The sequence below is a fragment of the Orbicella faveolata genome, unplaced genomic scaffold, assembly GCF_042242905.1.
Source record: "Orbicella faveolata isolate gen_17 unplaced genomic scaffold, um_ofav_v1 contig_2, whole genome shotgun sequence".
NCBI lineage: Eukaryota > Metazoa > Cnidaria > Anthozoa > Scleractinia > Merulinidae > Orbicella > Orbicella faveolata.
In genome coordinates this window covers 7072501-7091742 of record NW_028301547.1, presented here as the reverse complement: position 1 = coordinate 7091742, position 19242 = coordinate 7072501, and the positions used below count along the sequence as shown (strand labels likewise).

The window sequence follows — 19242 nt, the reverse complement described above, 5'->3', positions numbered from 1 at the left end:
CCGTAATTAACATCCAACTTTTCACGGCAGCCAGAAAGACCATGCAACGCAAAAGGTAGCTAGTGTAAAAGGGCCGAGAAAAACAGAAAGGAAAAGGGCAACAAACAAAATTGACAACGGTTAATGACAAAAGAAAAAGTTATTGGCTCATGCACATGCCTGGAATTGAAATATTGCTCAATTTTGTAAACTAATCCTCGAAAAATCTCTCCTTTTAGTAAAAAAAAAGCTTTCTTAGCAAAACTTAGGCTTATTTAGCGTCATGGCAGCTAAAAAAACCTGACTAGACTATTAAAAACGGTATTTTTTGGCGAAAGTTTGGATGGTCTCGTTCCATTCCACTCTGAAAACGAGTTTTACGCTCATTTAAAATGGACGATGTTGGAATTGCATCACTGTTGCTCGTAGTAATTTAACTAGGATAACGAAAAGAACATTCCAAATTCTCTCGGGAAATAAATCGTCTTTAAGAGCCGTTAACAGCCAAAACATACACTTGGCTTGCCAAGTAACCACACACCAACCTCGAAAAGGGCGTTTCCCGCCCCGCTCCCAAGCCAGGGAAAAGGCCCTGGGAACGAGGTTAGCTACAGACCTGTTGTAACTGCACATGTATGTACGAGTTAACACCGATAGATCCGCTGTTAACAATCCATAAAAGCTGCAATGATAAGTGTTTTCCTCCATGTTGGACATGGAAAATACCGAACAGCGAGGTACTGGGATTGAGAATGGGTCGGAATGGTCAAATGGAACGGTCCATTTCGATCGGGCGGGTCTAACCGAGAAAAGTAGTCCACCCCAAAAGATGGAAGGACTTTTCCGAAACTTTTCCGGTTGGACCGAACCGATCCATTCAGTTTTAAACCGCAATTTCCGGAAATTTTCGTTGAGTGGATCGCTCCATGATCCTTACTGACCTATTCAGACAAAAGAGAGAATAAAGAGTAAGAGAGTTGATCCAATAAGCGCCTTATTCCCGAGGTAATCCTTCGCAAGTTATTTTAGACGTGGTATCTAGTTCTTCCATGGATGTAACCACTGGCGGAACTAGGGGAGGGGCCCCCTTTTTTGGGGTGAAAAAAGAAAAGACCAAAGAAGGAAGAAAAGCCGGCAGGGCAAGCAAAACTAAACTGCTCCCCTCCCCCCTCCTTTAGCTCAAGGTCTGGATCCACCCCTGGTAACCATAGGTAATGCGTGGATAATTTTGTAGCCTGTTCCAGTCTCTCGGTCGGTGGGGACGTGCAAAAAAGCGGGCGGTAGACAAACCCCCGCTGATTTCTCGCCCGCTTTTTCAATTGTCCCCACTGACCGAGAGACTAGAACTCACTAATGTTTTCGTAGAGGATTAAAATGCGTGTCAAGGCACTTGGGCTGTGTACATGCGCAAAGTAGTAAAGCAAAACCAAAGAAAATGTGAACTGCTATCGACATTCAAAGAAAGTCACGCCACCTTGTCATCCAAACTTAACCTTATGTGTTTGGTTCCAGTTTTAACTTGTTCACTGGATTTCTCTATCTTTTGTCATTAGCCACAGTAATTTCTTTGGTTTTGGTAATTTTACAATGTTCAATTGAAAACCGGGATGCCGGTTACTGTGAAATATAAACTTGTAAGTCTTTTTTAGATTTAGGGGGAGTTGCAAATATTTACCAAGATTGCGTGACAAGGCTGCGCGTGCAGGCGTGCACTTTGTCTTATAAGGTTCGTGCTTGCCATTGTTACGTTCAGGAAGCAAAGGTTCGTCACAGAATCAGAGAACACTTACAACAAATCAGTTGCAGTGAAATTTTGTAATTATTTTCGGAATCAGACTGAGATAGATAGCAACAAGATTGGCTCGTTTTGGCTACTATCCAAGAACGTACAGTAAATTTTGTCCTTTTTTGCGCTAATTATGTTCTCGGTTTAGTATTTTCATGAATAATATACACTCTGACTCGCGGGATAATCGTTCTCTTTACTGAAGAAGTCGCGAATTTTCTTCCTCAGTGGATATTCCAGTTTTGGACACCGACCAAACTGTAAGTCAGGTAAGCTGAGTTTATAGAATTTGTCGGTCAAAACACGCAAAGTTGCGCGATATTGTTTTTTTTTTTTTTAATCTTTTTTACGTAAAACTGAAGCCGTGGCTAACATTTAGCCAAAATATGCTTAGTGCTCAAACTTGTACCGACTAAATATAAATATTTTTTATTATTTTTGTGTCGCTTACTACATCTCCCAAAAACATACACTTTTATCACTTAGTTCTTTCCAGTTCAGACCCACTTAACTGTGGAATACACTGAAACATTGAAAAGTGGAGTATTTCGTCAGGGATCACTGACTGTCAGACTGGCTATTTGAGAAGGCTCGATTAAAACCAGCCTTACGTACATTGGATTTCAAGAATTCAATGTATCATTTGGCAGAAATGCTTCTAAGACGATCAACAGCTTTAAAAGGTGTGAACAACAACACGAAAGAAGCTGAGAGATAAAGACAAGGAAGATCATGCTTGTGGGTACATCCTAAGAAAATAATTAGATATCTACCTGGAAGAAAGAGCGACCTTCTTACAGACTAGAGAATTAATACTTGATCTTTTAATAGAATTAATACTTGATCTTTTAATAGAATTAATACTTGATCTTTCTTACATCCTAAGAAAATAATTAGATATCTACCTGGAAGAAAGAGCGACCTTCTTACGGACTAGAGAATTAATACTTGATCTTTTAATAGAATTAATACTTGATCTTTTAATAGAATTAATACTTGATCTTTCTTACATCCTAAGAAAATAATTAGATATCTACCTGGAAGAAAGAGCGACCCTCTTACGGATTAGAGAATTAATACTTGATCTTTTGGCCACAGAAAGTTTACGCACCAACAAGTTGAAGTTCGATCGCTACCTAAATGCGGGGTAGGTTTACTGTATGTTTTTTTTTAAACTTGTTGCAAACATGGGACTAAAAAGAATAAAAGTCTGAGTCTGAGACAAAAGTAGAACCCATGACTTTTATACGCACAACGGTCAGACGTTGTGGCGAGCTGGTCCATGGATCTGGTTCATATGTGACATACTTCCTGTATCAGTATACTGCTAGGAATAGTCATGTCGAGATTGTCAAATCAGAAAATAAACTATAGACATATACGGTCATTCTTGTAGCAAGAACAGTCCTCAAACGTTGTTTCTGAAGAGTAGCTTAATATGATGAGGGTTCAAGAGAAAGAATCTTTTAAATTATAAATTCAGCCTAAGAGCATCAATTATACCAAGTTCGCAACTGGTTATACACTAAGCCATTTATCGACTCGAAGTTGACACTAAGAAAAATTAATCGCCATAGAGAGTTTGGATATTGGGGTTGTTTTTCGTGCATGGTAGTCTAATAGAATAAAGTTTAAAATGGACCAATTTAAAGGCCAAGAATCTTGCACGTTTTCACGGTGAGAGGCACAGCTCGGTATAATTAAGAAGTCAGCATTACGATGTACGGCAGTGTTACTGATATTCACACACGTTTAAAGTGTAGCTATAAGAAACGCTCTGAAAAGTCAATGGACATGGACACAAGACAAGTAACAGATTAAAACATAGAAAATATGAGTTTGGTCTCTAGAAACACTGTTTTTCACCTGAATTTTTCCAGAAAGTACAATAGGACCGAAAATAGAAATATTTTGGTTTAGTTCCTTAACATATATATATTTTGTTTTATTAAAAATGAGGAACTGTTTTGTTGTAGTTGGTTTTCACTGTCCTTTTATCTTCAATCCCTCTATCTTTACTCTGAGAACAGGATTCAAATGAATAGCATTGTTTTATGTTTGCATGTTATTGTATTTTACAGGCGGTGTTGTTTCTTATCTTTTAGTTCTTTTATTATACGGCATGCCTGCATCTGTGACATACATCTTCTAGAGGAAGACAAATCCTTGAAGGCGTTAGTCACGAAAGGCGTGTTGGGAAATGCCAGTTTGGATATTGGGCGCATAGCCGTCCACTCCGTCTCTAACTCCCGAGAGAGCTTTCTCGCAATCTAAGCAAAGACCTGTGTAGTTCACGGCCCCTTCAGTCTCCGCTAAGTAAACATAGAACCAGGAAAACAAAAATTGAACTGGAGACGCCATGTTTCTCTCCCAAGGCCTAATGGGATTGCCTGAGAAAACAACGTTGTCATCCTCTGAGATGCTTGTACTTCTTAACCTTCGGAGCCTCAATACGAGGAAAGGATGGGTCTGGAGACATTATTTGATAGTCTAGATTCTTGGACTAAGGTTCTTTTCATAATTTAATTCTGGCTTCCTTTCCGAAGGTATCGCAGGTTCAACGATCTCAGTTCGATCACAGCACCTTAAAAGCTTCAAGAAGTTCGAAACTGGCTTACGGGAAGAATTTTCAGTGAAACCCTCAAGAAAGAAACACATGAATACCAGTTTCGGTCAAAATCTTACTCACGCTGAAATTTTCTTTGTTAAAATCTTTTTCGGTCTCTATATGCCGTAACTATGTTTGGAAAGAGATAATCCACTGGAAATTGTCGGAAAGGAAAACAACGTCTAGTTGAATTAGTGAAAATCTTAGTCCAAGAATCTAGACGATCAAAAGAGAAGCCGGGTAGGAAATTGTCCTTCAGGGTATTGCAAGGAAACAATGTTTTTCAGCTGCTTACAGTTGAGTCATGTATGAACAAGGACTGTGAAATGTCGTCCTTTTGTCCAACTAGATTTTTGCAGCGCACAAAAGCATCTTGACGCTACCATACTGTAAATACTATGAAGATTGATATTTTTATTGACTGTTTCTTTTTCAAATAATGCGAACCACCCCAAGTCATTTCTGTTCAGTCTCATTCAAAGGCATTGTCAATTTTTAACGTCGGCAGTTCCGTAGAGGAAACTGCTGATTCTTTCTAAAATTGCATTAGGAAATTTTCCCAGAAAATTATACCGTACCATTTGCGGCTCCGCAATGTTTGGTTGAATGGAAAGAGCCAAACTTTGAAGAGGATCTCCAAATACTCCCAAAAACGCACTTTCGCGTTTGCTCTAGACATGCAGACATAAAATGACGTTTTCCTAAATACAATACACTAGGTTCAATGGTAAGATAATAAAGCCTTCTTTACGATTTTTGTAAGTGTTTATGCTCAAGTATAATATAGTGATCCAACTATAGCATATGTGGCAGTCAGAACTTAGGTGTGTAGCCAGTTAATGATTCACTTTGCTTGTTGTAACATTGGGGTTATTCCAGCAAAAATAAACAATTAGCTAGGTGTAATTACAAGATCTCAAGAAATTTAACTTAGTAACATTTTCTGCATGAAAGAACAATTATCAGTCGATTCATTTCTTTCTTTTCATCGGCCGAGCGCTCACCACGTGACCTGTAAATAACTGCTCAGAAATAATAGTCTCCCAACGCATAACTGTGTGAAAAATGGCAGATCGCTTCGCTGAGCTGTCAGAGAGTGATTAAAACAAGAAAAAATAAACGTGGTAATCAAATGATAAACAATTATTGAAGTCGGTTACCGCTAAATATCGTGATTTGTCTTCGGCTTTGGGAAATAATTGATTTGCTCACCACCTAGTTCTAACAACCTGCGAGACATGAAAAACAGCGGGAAAAGCGCGCCTCCTCAGAAACTTCTAGCAATATCGCGATGTGAATGATGGAGAGCGAAGAACCCGAAGAATGAGTTGATACCTTGCTAGTGAAGGTGGGCGAGCAGAAGAAAAGGATGGCAGGTAAGAATAATCTCGGTTCCATAAGTTGTCAAATACCAAGTAGATGTGAAACAAGCATTCAACATTAAGATACTATAATGGCCTTTGAAGCGGGTCTATTGATTCATGCATTTCTGCTCGTCACAGACTCCTCGACACTTTTTTAAAGCTTGTTACTAAAAGAAATAAAAAAAAGTTTATATGGTATCAAAATTGATGTAAGAGATTAAATAAAGTAAAGTATTCCAAAAAACCCAAAAATTTAGCCTATATATGGAGCGGTTTATTCATCATTTCCAAGCTTGGCCCCGTTTCAATATCAAGGGCTTTGCAGGTGCGTTAGAGCTATCTTCATCTTCAGGCAAACTATTCACCAACGCGTCGGTTTTGTCAGTGGCATTGTGGCTCGAGGTCGTCTCAACTTGGTTTTGGATTCGAAACACTGGAACCGTCTGTATGGATATGCTTGGTATATCTTCAATTGGGTGGCCATCCAACGGGCTGCTTCTCGTTCCGTTGTCGTTTACACGGCTGGAGACAGGTTGCACATCGTTGACTCGTATACGAAGCATCTTTGTGAAGGTCTGCTGGAACTGCGGGTTCATGATACCGTATATGAAGGGGTTGGTGAGGCTGCTGCAGAACACGAAGTAGTAAGCAAATAGGTGGGCCCCGCGTGGACTCTCTCCTCCGAACACTTGGATGAAACCCATGACAGAGAGAGGCGTCCAACACGTCATGTAAACACACACGACCACAAACGAGGTCTTGAGGACTTTTGTCTCTGTTTTTTCGCTTGTTTTGGTAGACGCATTACTTCGCACGTTGTTCTTGGCAGCATGTCCCAGCATCCTCTGCGCACTGGCCTTGACCGTTTTGTAAATAGTATAGTAACACCACGTTATTATGGCAGCCGCGAGGAAAATGGTCATTACGCAAAGTGTTACGATGAAAGAGACGTCGGGTAGGTTCCATACGCAAGTGCAGTCAGAAAAGAGATCATGGTAGGCGATCTTGCCCCAGCCGTAGAGCTGTGGTGTGGTTGCGATTGTGGGACCCACCCATGCAAAGAGGATCATGAAGTAAGTGGTCTTCTTAGTGGAGAGATATTTCAGGTACAGGTTTCGCCTTACTATGTTAAAGTAGCGGTTGAAGGCGATTCCTGTCATGGTGAACAGCGACGAGATGCCGAATATCAACTGCGATAAACCTACCAACTGGTAAAGGGCATGGCCAAATACCCAGCGTCCATAGCGGAGACTGATAAGCCAGAAGGGCATGTGAAGAGATACTATGAACATGCCTGTGAAGGCCAGATTCTCGATTAGCTTGTTGGTGATTGTGTTAAGCCTTTGGTTGTAATGAATGGCGACCATCATTTGGGTGTTTCCTGTGAACTGCCATGCGTGATCTTTGAATACAAACTTTATCGCCCCAAAAGGACTGTAAGGTGAAATGTTACCCAATTGACGTCCGTAGTTAGGTCGGATCATGTTAAAGGGACACAATCAGCTGGCGCACATGCGCATTAGATATCATTTCATAGCTAATTTGCATATTAAAGAGACGCGATCCAAACTGTTTTTTAACCAAATGTGTTAAAAATAACATCATAGGATGAGCAAACGCGCACTCAAAAACAGGTTTTTCAGTAAACGACTGAAAATCAAGCAAAACGCTGCGAAGATTGAAGCGGATTTCTCGATGTACTTTGATTTCAGGTCGACGTGAAATTATTTCGTAGTGAAAAAACTATTGTCTAGGTCAGCGCGGTCCCAAAGCTGACTGTGTCCCTTTAAGTGGTCACTTACCGGATAAACTAGAAAATTTAAACCATCAACATTTCGCTATTCCTTGGGTAAACCGCTGATTGATCACATGATGCAGTAAAGTAACATTTCCTAACTTACTTATCGCCAAGATCAAAATATGAATTCTTTTTCTCGATATCCATACCTGTCTTATGTAATGGTTGTAAGAATTTGGCACAACATCGATACAATGAGCTAAATAATAATTTCTTTTGTCTCTCCAATGTTCTCATACGTTAAGGATGATAAAGACCGTGTTGATCACATCGCTTTTGGAAATGAAAGACATATCCCACTCAGAGAACAAATTGTCTCCAGAACAAAGGAACAGCAGGTCAAGATGGACAACAGAAAAAAAAAAAACTTGACAAGTCTTTCGTGTTAATATTTATTACAGCAAATATACCTAAAATTCAGCCGAATCTCTTCGATAATAAAGAAGCAAGATAAAACTTAAAAGAGTCTTCATATAAAATCGCAGAACTACCAATAACGTTACATTTGGAATCTAGTGGGCCATCAACGAACCCAGGCCATCTGGACAACAACAACAACAAAACACGAATGTTTTTATAATAAATTCTTTGAACTTATTACACATATGCGCGCTAAAACAATGGTTTTCATTTGTCGCAGCACGCCTTTTTTACTTTGTACTTCGTGCGCGCGCTTTCCGTGCATGCGTACGCGTAGTTTTTTGTATGGCGTGGCTCGATCACTCCACCTACTGAAGAAGGGTCAAGCCCGAAACGTTTAGTTTACAAGCAACTATTTGACACTTTTAAGAGTCTTTTGAGCCTCGTACTATCACTATGTAATCTTAGTATTCCTTACATATTCAGTTGACGGTTTCTGACAGTAACGCATCCTGGCTTTTGAACATGTTTAAAAAAGCTTTATACTGATATCCTCATGATATGTACACTGCAGTAATTTGAATACTTACACAAAACCTCTCTTGACAGAGAGAAAAAAGTTTACGACATATTATAGTATACGAATTAATTTTTTTAAAAAAATATGAATCTCTCTTTACTGCTACCTCTCGCAGAAAAAAATCTTATCTTCGTTAGGAAGTCAAAAAGCATGCCAACTTTTCTCCGAGTATAAACAATTAACTTAAGATGACGCTCAAGGTAAACTGAACACTGAATTGGGCCGCATCCACTATTTACAAAGATAGCCCTGAACACTACTCTAATTTAACTACATACATACATACATACATACATACATACATACATACATGCATACATGCATACATGCATACATGCATGCATGCATACATGCATGCATGCATACATGCATGCATGCATACATGCATGCATGCATACATGCATGCATGCATACATACATACTATATTGGCTCGTCCCCACGGGGCTTTTCAGACTAAGATGTTAATTAAGATAAGATACTAAGATACTAATAAGATACTAAGATAATAAGATAGTAAGATACTAACTAACTAAGATACTAATTGCTCTTGCTACTAAATATTAACATGCCACTGAATTTAGCATCGTCAAACTTAGCACGGTTTGGCTCAAAAAGTCAGTTCATGGACGCGAGAAAGAAATTCCTTAGATCTACTAGATGCAATTACTTGAAAATTTTCCAAGAAAACAAAGGTTACTTCCAGAAAGTTGCGTTCCCGTTGGTTTTCTAGTTACTGAAGTTATTTTAAATTCACTTAGTAGGCGGTGATTTATTCTACAGTTGTGCTCATATTTAAAGTGTTCTGTTAAAGTGTAACCAAATAGATTTTAGTGTTTTTCGTTGTCATGTTCAGTAATACGGAAGCCCTCGTCAGGAAGCCATGTTGTCTTTGCAAATTCCTCATGATGCAACAGAACACAGCCATAACAAAATGGCGTCTATTTGTGTGTTACTCTAGTTCTTGTTTTGAGCCTGGTCCAGCGTCTTCCTGACATGGTCCACGAAGGGTAGGGTGAAGTTTGCTGGGGTCCTAAAGGCGTTACATTATAATTGTACTTTTTCTTATAACAAGAAACGCAGTTCGTGTGCACGACTCGCTCGTGACATGACAGCAAACTGCCTGTCCTGCTGTAACCGCAAAGAGCCTTTCGTAGCATGGACGGACGTAGCATGCAAAGGTTGTGCAGAGTCGTAAAGGTCAAGCAGCGGCGTCATTTAGACATCACTACACAAGCACGCATCTGAAAAAAGATACGCACATTGAAGACACTAGCACAAGAGGCAATCATGAAAATAGTACTAGCTAACAAAACTATTTAATAAAAAAAAGAAAACAAGGGCTGGGGTGGGGGAGAGGAAGGTACTAAAACAGGCCTGTGGAATTTTTATCCAAATTATCAAAATAAAGGGCATTTTTAAAGAACATCACTCAAAAAGACCTTTAGCATACATGAGTTAACTACCTGAGCACAAGCAACAAAGATCAAAACGTTTACCCTCAATGGTGATGTTCAATCTCGCTAACAGTCCCCAAGTCCTGGGAACGAGGAAGGGTTATGTTTTAAGCATGGCCTACGTTTGGTATTCTGGTAGTATCCACGTTTCCTGACGCATTCAAGAAGTCATTTTAAAATAGTTCATCAAGTTAAAAAAAGACATCATACCCATGACAGGGTGTGGATAGGGGCATAGACTTTACTATCCGCAATTTCCCTAACACGTGAGTTTACTATCCGCAATTTCACTAAAACGTGAGTTTAATATTTTAGCTTTCTGCTAGAAAGCATGTAACAGACCATGAAAATCCAGTTTAAATGCACTAAGTAGCCAAAAAGAAAGAACCAAGAAATATAAAACATAAAAAAAAAAAATCGAGTGAACAATAGGCTTGGGCTTGAAACTTGATTGGATAAAATACCCCTAAAAAACCTACACTAACAGAATACCGTCTCTCATTTCCTGAGTTCTTTTTTATCTGTGGCGTGTTGGCCCGGCATCCTGTTAAAAATAATAACAAAGAGCCTTTAACAAAAAAAAAAAAGAGGTTGTCATTCCATCCTATGAATAATAGTTTTAAGTCAAGTTATATAAAGAGAGTTCAGAGAGGTTTTCAATTGAGTGTCCAAAACCAAATTAATATAATCAGTCACACAGATCACAAAGAACACATGCAATCTAGTCAACCAATCAAAATTCGAAACAAATACATGTAGCCGAATGCGAAAAGCAGGAAACAAAAGTCTGCAAATGCCCCTAAAAAATCTACACTAACAGCATACCGTCTCCTATTTCCTGGGCTCTTTTCGACCTGTGGTGTGTTGGTCGGCATCCTGTTAAAAATAATAACAAAGAGCCTTTAACAGAGGAAAGTTGTCATTGCATCCTATGAATAATAGTTTCAAGTCAAGTTGTATAAAGAAAGTTAAGAGAAGTTTTCAATCGAGTGTCCAAAACCAAAGAAATCACTCACACAAATCACAAAGAACACAGGCAATCTATTCAACCAATCTGGTTCCGTAAAAAACCAAGCAGACAATCTAATTGGGCTACGCCAATCGTATAATTTATTCCAGGATTCAAGATTATTCGATCTAAAGAGGTAATACAAAATTCCATTGAGAAACCAAACAGACGATCGGAATATAAACGCAAACCTAAGTTACATTGTTTTAAGCCTGAGTTACAGTACTAAACTTACTTCTTTGACGATGTCCAATCAGATTGTTTTGCGGTTTGTCCAGGTCAGGCAACAGATAAACAGATTTGAAAACAGCAGAAAACGGGTCAGCGAAACAGGTCAGCAACGAAGGCGTTCACAGTGAAAATATCTGCGACAGAAAACTAACTTATCCAAGCTCAAAGGTCAATTGACCGTATCGGTTACGCGGCTAAATGTCAATCAAAAGGTATTTACGAAATCAAACGTCAATCAAATGCTAATTGTTCATATATTAACGGAACATTCTCCGCCCCGATAAGGGCGTAGTCCTTATCTTATCAGCTGTTCGTTCAGTCGTCACCTTCTACAGGGTGAATGACTGCAATCTTTGTAACTGGACGGCTGTACTCTCCTGTGGCTGTTCTGACTTTAACATTACGAACTCGTCCATCTGGTCCAGGATAAACTTCGATTATTCGGCCCACTGCCCACTTGCCTCTTACTGCATTTTGCTCAGCGACTGTTACTATGTCATTAACTTGTACGTTTCGCTTCTCCACGTGCCACTTCTTTCTCGGTACTAGGACAGGAAATACGTCCCTAGTCCAACGCTTCCAGAACGAGTCGACAATTTTTTGCCCGAACTCCACTCGTCTGCGTGGGTTTCTTGTGTCTTTGAACGGACCTTGTGGTACTTCTGGTGTTGCTCTTCCAAGGAGCATGTCGTTCGGACACAGGTAGGCTCCGTCATCTGGATCAGTGGGAATGCGACCGATGGGGCGTTGATTCACTAAGTTTGCAACTTCTAAAAGACAGGTGTACAGCTCAAAAGGCGTTAGAAGCTGCTCGCCAATTGCTATCTTAAGTGATTTTTTACAGCTCTTTACAAGGGCTTCTGCACATCCATTTTGGTGTGGCGCAGCTGGTGTAGTGAAGATCCACTGAATTTTCTTTTCCCCGCAGAACTCACGTAATTGATTGGCATCTAGACCTTCCACCATCTCTCTCAGTTCGTTAGCAGCACCAACCATCTGTGAACCGTTATCGCTTAGCATTACTGCCGGGTAGCCTCTGATTGAAAAGAATCTTCTTAGGACGTGCATAAACTCCATTGTAGTTAGGTCAACTGCTAATTCCAGATGGACAGCTCTTGTGTTTAAACAGGTAAAGATGACGCCATAGTGCTTAGCCGTCTTGTTTCTCCCGATTCTTACGCTGTAAGGACCAAAGTAATCGCAGGCGGTATAGTGGAACGGAGGCGTGTTTGGTGCTAAGCGGAGAACAGGGAGGTCTGCCATAAGTTGCGTTTCAGCCTTGTGTGCCAATTCACGGCAGAATGCACACTTGAATTTCACAGATTTGCTTAACTTGTTCGCCTTCAAGATCCAAAACTTTCTCCTGGTCTTGCCTGTCGTAGCTGCCACCCCGGTGTGTCCGTGCTGATGGGCGTGTCTTGTTACCAGCAAAGAGATCCAGTGGTCACTTGGAAGAAGGGCGGGGTGTATTGTCTCATATGACACGATAGCTTCGTCCACTCTTCCTCCAACTCTTATTACTCCGTTTTCATCTTTGAACGGGCTGAGAGATTTGAAATCACCTCTTTCTAGGCGGCTGTGCAAGGTTGACTGTGCTTGCTTTATCCAGTAAATCTCTGCTTGCTGAAGCTCTTCAGGGGCCAGCGGTCCTTCCTTTCCGTCTTGGTCGTATTTTCTCAGTCGTATTTTCACCGCTAGTCTGTGTATACGTGCCGTCACGCGGATTAGTTTTCTCCAGCTGGAGAACTTGGACGGATCGATCGCATCTTTAGCTTTCTGCGTTGCAGCTGCGGTCAGTATCCGTGCTTGTCGACGTTCCATGTCTTCATCTAAGCCTGGCGAAGCGATCTTAATCGGCCACCGACCTTCTGGTAAGTACAAGAACTCCGGGCCATTCATCCATCTGCCCTGCAGTTCATCAACAGAGATCCCTCGTGACAGGTCGTCAGCTACATTATCCTCACTGGGGATGTGCTTCCACTGGCTTGGATCTGAGTTACTCTGAATTTCTCCCACTCTGGAGGATACGAACGGTTTGAAGCTGCGAGACGGACTTTGAATCCAGGCCAAGGTGATAGTGCTGTCGGTGAAGAACTTAACATCTTGAAACTGTACCCTAGTTTCCTCCTGAATGGTTTTGGCTAGGCGGGTTGCGAGAACGGCTGCCTGTAGCTCCAAGTGCGGGATCGTGAGCTGTTTCAGCGGTGCTACTCGGGACTTCGCTGCGATGAACTTGACTGAGTAAGTGTCATCCTTTCTTTGGCGTAGGTAGGCGCATGCTCCGAATGCGTCTTGCGATGCGTCAGCGAAAACACACAGCATTGGCGGATCCACGGCTTTGTCTGCAGTTAAACATCTTTCGAAGGACACATTGTCCAACTCTTTCATTTCTTTGAACAAAGAGATCCACTGATCCTGAACTGCGACTGGTACCTCATCGTCCCAGTCTAATCCCAACTGCCACAGTTTTTGCAGCCCTATCTTCGCCCTGATTATGAATGCTGCAGCGAATCCAATCGGATCGTAAATTCGAGCCACCTGGCTTAAGATCATTCTCTTCGTCATCTTCAAAGGCACAGGGTTTGGTCTGTCGTCTAGCTTTAGCAACTCTGTCCTCACTCGGAAGTAGAACTCGTCTGTTCGAAAGTTCCACAGGGTTCCCAGGACTTTCTCCTCGTTTCCTTGAAATAGATTCATCTCCTTCTCTGTGTCACTGTTTTCTTTCTCTTCAAGCATCTCGTTGGAAATCCATCCTTTAACTTTGAATCCTCCAGTCTTCAAGACCTTGTCAATATCTGTCGTTAATTTTCGGGCTTCATGTACTGTGTCTACAGAATCGCAGATGTCATCCATGTACACGTTGTTTGTGAGGACTTCAGCTACTTCTGGGTAGTCTACCTTGTTCTCTTGAGCTGTTTTCCTCAGGGCTATTTGCGCCATAGCGGGTGCAGGCTTGTCCCCAAATGTGAGAACAGTTTTGAGGTAGATGTCAGGATCTCTGTCCGTTTCCATGTTTCTCCATAGAAAGCGATGCACATGTTGATCCCTCTCGGGAATTAGGATCCTATGATACATCTTGGAGATGTCTCCCATAACTGCGACTTTCTTCTCTCTGAATCGTAAGACAACTCCAAATATGCCGTTTAAAAGATCGGGACCTTTCTTCCAGTAATCATTCAGAGTATGTCCTTGAAATACAGAAGATGAATTGAAAACAATTCGAACTGGAGTGCTCTTCTTGTCTGGCCTCAGCACGGCGTGATGAGGAATGTAGTGAACAGGTCCTTGATACGCGTTTTGTTCTTCCTTGGACAGCTTTCGCGCAAACTTCATGCTTTCCATTTCTTCCATCTCTTTGCAGTAGGCTTCGACTTGTTCAGGATTTCTTTTCAGGCGTCGTTCTGTTGACTCTAGGCGTTTCATTGCCAAATCTTTGTTGTCTGGGAGCAGGGTGGGGTCCTTTCTCCAGGGGTATGGAATCATCCATTGACTTCCAACTTTGATACATGTTTCCTCTATTAGCTTAGCTTCTTCTCTTTCTGTTTCAGACAGTTTGTCTGCATCGCAGACACAGGGTTTCACGGCCACACCCATAGTCTCTGTTGTCCAGAAGTCAGTTAAGTCTATTGGTGAGGCGTACTTGACGTGTAATATGCTGGTTATGTCACAGATCTGCTCTGGTTTTCCTCCAAAAACTACCCATCCAAGTGGCGACTTGCGAGCTAGTAGATGGTCCACTTGTCTCGTTTCACCAACATGCATATGTGCGTGATCAATACCGATTAGCAGGTCCACATGTCCCTTGCCGCGGCGAAATCTCGTATTAGGCAGGCCAAGAAGCTCCGGTAAGTGCGAAGTTTTCACTGTTGGGATTTCATCACTGATGCTCTGAATGCCGATTGCTTTAACGGTAAAACGCTTGCCGGTGTCTATGCAGGTTAGCTGAATTTTGTATTCTTTGGTTTTCATTGACTCTTCCTCCCCGCCAACTTTAGTAATTGTTATGGAAACATCCTTTCCCTTCAAGCCGAGAGTTTCTGCGGTATCCTGACGAATAAGGCTTACTTGAGCGCCAGAGTCAAGAAGAACATTTCCACATTTAAATAGGCCGTTAGCGCTGCCGATGTTTGCGGAGAGTACAGGGAGAATAGCTTCTTTCGTATTGACTGATGTAGCGACGCTAATCTTGACAGTATTGCTCTTATGAAGCAGCTGATGGTGATGTTGTGGACACCGCATTCCATTCTCCAGCTTTGCGCACTGTTGTTTACGCCTGCAGTTATCTACAGTGTGTCCCCTTCCGGCCCTCTTCAAACAGCTGAAGCACAGGTGATTTGCCTTTGCAGTTGCGATACGGTCATCAATGCTGAGAGCTGTAAACTTCGGGCATTGATCGGGCCAGTGGGATGAAGTTTTGCACAGCCAACATTTGTGCCAGACAGGTTTGCCGTCATTAGATGTGTAGTGATTCACGTGGCGTCTTCCAGATGAGCCCACTCTGATAGGAGCTGTGGCACGCATTCGTGACTTCATTTCCACGTTCATCCAGTTCATCAACGCTTCCAGGGTAGCAGGCTTCTTTTCTCTCTCCAGATCTCTCGCCCAGACCTTTCTGTCGTCAGAGCACATCTTTTGTTCGATAATGGAAAGCATATGGCTGTTGTCCATATCACTAGGGAGACCAACTTCTTTCAGGGTATTATAACATCTCTTGACTAGATGTACCAGGTCGCAAAATCGCGCATCTTCCCCTTCCTGCAAGGCTTTAAATTGGACAATATCCTGGGTCACAGTGTCTGACACAAATCTCGGGTCGCCGTAGATCGAGTCCAGATATTCCCAGGCGGCGTCATAATCACTTCCGATACCTTTGATCAGTTCTAGCGGCTTATCTCTCAGGCATGTACGCAGGAGCGTTATTGCATCTCTCTTTGTGTATTTTGCTTCTATTGCGTGTTTGAAGTCAGAGCGGAAAATTGCATAATCTCTTACATTCCCAGCGAAAACAGGTAGTTTTGGTTTTTCGAGCTTAAACGTGCACGCGCCAGCTTGACCTTTATCACTAGTGATTTCTTTGTTTATTGCGGGATTTTGCTTGTCATCGGCCTTTTGAACACTGTTAATTTCTTTATCTGAAGTGCCTTCAACTTTTCCGGCGTTAATTTCTGGGGGTGTTTGGCTAATTGGTTGAATATTTGTCATTCCAGGGGTGTGGCTAGGTGTTGGAGGCTGCATATTTGGAATTCCTTCATTACCCGGTACTTCATCGGTTAAAGCGCTCTCCTTTCCTTTACTTAAATCACCATTCTCAGCTAAATCTTTCGAACCACACTGCTCAACACTTTCAATGAACATTTTCGCGTCTACTTCTAGCCTCATGAAAATTTCTTGGCATTCAGAGAGCCATTTTTCTTCAGTTTCATACGCTTCATCATCTTCGATGTGCTTGGCATAATCCTCATGCTTAGCCACTAAGTTCTCATACGCTCCCTGAAGCTTAATTATGGCTTGTCTTACCTCATTCGGAGGCCTTTTGTACTCAACTGCATGTACCAACGCTTTTCCAACTCGTGTAAAGTTCGATTTGGCAGTACGTCGGTCGGTCTTGGCTTGTTTTACCGCCGCTTCATCCATGACCGAGTGCGTTTCTGTGGATCAGCGCAGGGGTTTTCTTCATCCAGCCAAGAAATCGAATGAAATGGTTCCGTAAAAAACCAAGCAGACAATCTAATTGGGCTACGCCAATCGTATAATTTATTCCAGGATTCAAGATTATTCGATCTAAAGAGGTAATACAAAATTCCATTGAGAAACCAAACAGACGATCGGAATATAAACGCAAACCTAAGTTACATTGTTTTAAGCCTGAGTTACAGTACTAAACTTACTTCTTTGACGATGTCCAATCAGATTGTTTTGCGGTTTGTCCAGGTCAGGCAACAGATAAACAGATTTGAAAACAGCAGAAAACGGGTCAGCGAAACAGGTCAGCAACGAAGGCGTTCACAGTGAAAATATCTGCGACAGAAAACTAACTTATCCAAGCTCAAAGGTCAATTGACCGTATCGGTTACGCGGCTAAATGTCAATCAAAAGGTATTTACGAAATCAAACGTCAATCAAATGCTAATTACGAAATCAAACGTCAATCAAATGCTAATTGTTCATATACAATCAAAACTCGAAACAAATACATGTAGCCGATACGAAGAGCGGTTTAAAAAAGTCAGCAAATGCCCCTGAAAAATCTATACTAACAGCATACCGCTCGTAGTTCCTGGTCTCTTTTCGACCTGTGGTGTGTTGGCCGGCATCCTGTTAAAAATAATAACAAAGAGCCTTTAACAGAGAAAAGTTGTCATTCCATCCTATGAATAATAGTTGTAAGTCAAGTTGCATAAAGAGAGTTAAGAGATGTTTTCAATTGAGTGTCCAAAACCAAAGAAATCACTCACACAGATCACAGAGAACACAGGCAATCCAGTCAACCAATCAAAACTCGAACAAATACATGTAGCCGATACGAAGAAAGGTTAAAAAAAAGTCTCCAAATGCCCCTAAAAAATCTACACTAACAGCATACCGTCTCGTAGTTCCTGGTCTCTTTTCGACTTGTGGTGTGTTGGCTGGACTCCTGTTAAAAATAATAACAAAAAGCCTTTAACAGAGGAAAGTTGTCATTCCATCCTATAAATAATAGTTTTAAGTCAAGTTGTATAAAGAGAGTTAAGAGAAGTTTTCAATTGATTGTCCAAAACCAAAGAAATCACTTCCACACATCACAAAGAACACAGGCAATCTAGTTAACCAATCAAAACTTAAAAAAAGTACATGAAGCCGATGCGAAGAGCGGTAAAAATAAGTGTGTAAATGAGTCCAAGCAAAGGAAATGCCAATAACTGTCGTTACAATCCAGCAAATATTTTCGTTCGCAAGCGATTCGTCTAAACGAGTCACGTGATTACTATCTGCAATTTCGCTAAGACGTGAGTTTAATATTTTAGCTTTCTCCCAGAGAGCATGTAACAGACTATGGAAATCCATTTTGCATGTTTCAAGTAGTCAACAAGAGAGAACCAAGAAATATAAAATTTAATAAAAAACTGAGTGAACAATAGGCTTAAGCTTGAAACTTGATTGGATAAAATGCCCCCAAAAAATCTACACTAACAGCATACCGTCTCCTATTTCCTGGTCTCTTTTCGACCTGTGGTGTGTTGGCCGGCATCCTGCTAAAACAATAACAAAGAGCCTTTAACAGAGGAAAGATGTCATTCCGTCCTATGAATAATAGTTTGAAGTCAAGTTGTATAAAGAGAGTTAAGAGTGGTTTTTAATTGAGTGTCCAAAACCAAAGAAATTACTCATACAGATCACATACAACACAGGTAATCTAGTCAATCAATCAAAACTCGAAACAAATACGTGTAGCCGATACGAAGAGCGGTTAAAAAAAGTGTGCAAATGCCCCTAAAAAATCTACACTAACTGCATACCGTCTCCTATTTCCTGGGCTCTTTTCGACCTGTGGTGTGTTGGCCGGCATCCTGCTAAAACAATAACAAAGAGCCTTTAACAGAGGAAAGATGTCATTCCGTCCTATGAATAATAGTTTGAAGTCAAGTTGTATAAAGAGAGTTAAGAGTGGTTTTTAATTGAGTGTCCAAAACCAAAGAAATCACTCACACAGATCACAAAGAACACAGGCAATCTAATCAACCAATCAAAACTCGAAACAAATACATGTAGCCGATACGAAGAGCGGTTTAAAAAAGTGTGCAAAATGCCCCTAAAAAATATACACTAACAGCATACCGTCTCCTATTTCCTGGGCTCTTTTCGACCTGTGGTGTGTTGGCCGGCATCCTGTTAAAAATAATAACAAAGAGCCTTTAACAGAGGAAAGTTGTCATTCCGTACTATGAATAATAGTTTTAAGTCAAGTTGCATAAAGAGAGTTAAGAGCGGTTTTCAACTGATTGTCCAAAACCAAAGAAATCACTCACACAGATCACAAAGAACACAGGCAATCTAGTCAACCAATCAAAACTTGAAAAAAATACATGAAGCCG

General features: G+C 41.1%; 2 protein-coding genes across 2 annotated transcripts; both read right to left on the bottom strand.

Annotated features, from left to right (window-relative positions):
* Positions 1 to 5126: 5126 nt before the first annotated feature.
* Positions 5127 to 7221, bottom strand: LOC149111754 (visual pigment-like receptor peropsin). The gene has a single exon (XM_089290801.1). It carries the CDS (start codon positions 7219 to 7221, stop codon positions 6019 to 6021), a length of 1203 nt encoding a protein of 400 aa, XP_089146927.1. The 3' UTR covers positions 5127 to 6018.
* Positions 7222 to 11017: 3796 nt separating this feature from the next.
* LOC110048811 (uncharacterized) lies at positions 11018 to 17427 on the bottom strand. The gene has a single exon (XM_089289240.1). The coding sequence runs from the start codon at positions 16802 to 16804 to the stop codon at positions 11486 to 11488; it is 5319 nt and encodes a 1772-aa protein (XP_089145366.1). The 5' UTR covers positions 16805 to 17427; the 3' UTR covers positions 11018 to 11485.
* Between the last annotated feature and the right edge of the window lie 1815 nt (positions 17428 to 19242).

What these genes read in the sequence shown, in the direction of transcription:
- LOC110048811 (XM_089289240.1), bottom strand. Translation starts at nt 16,804, where the DNA reads ATGGATGAAGCGGCGGTAAAACAAGCCAAGACCGACCGACGTACTGCC.
- LOC149111754 (XM_089290801.1), bottom strand. Translation starts at nt 7,221, where the DNA reads ATGATCCGACCTAACTACGGACGTCAATTGGGTAACATTTCACCTTAC.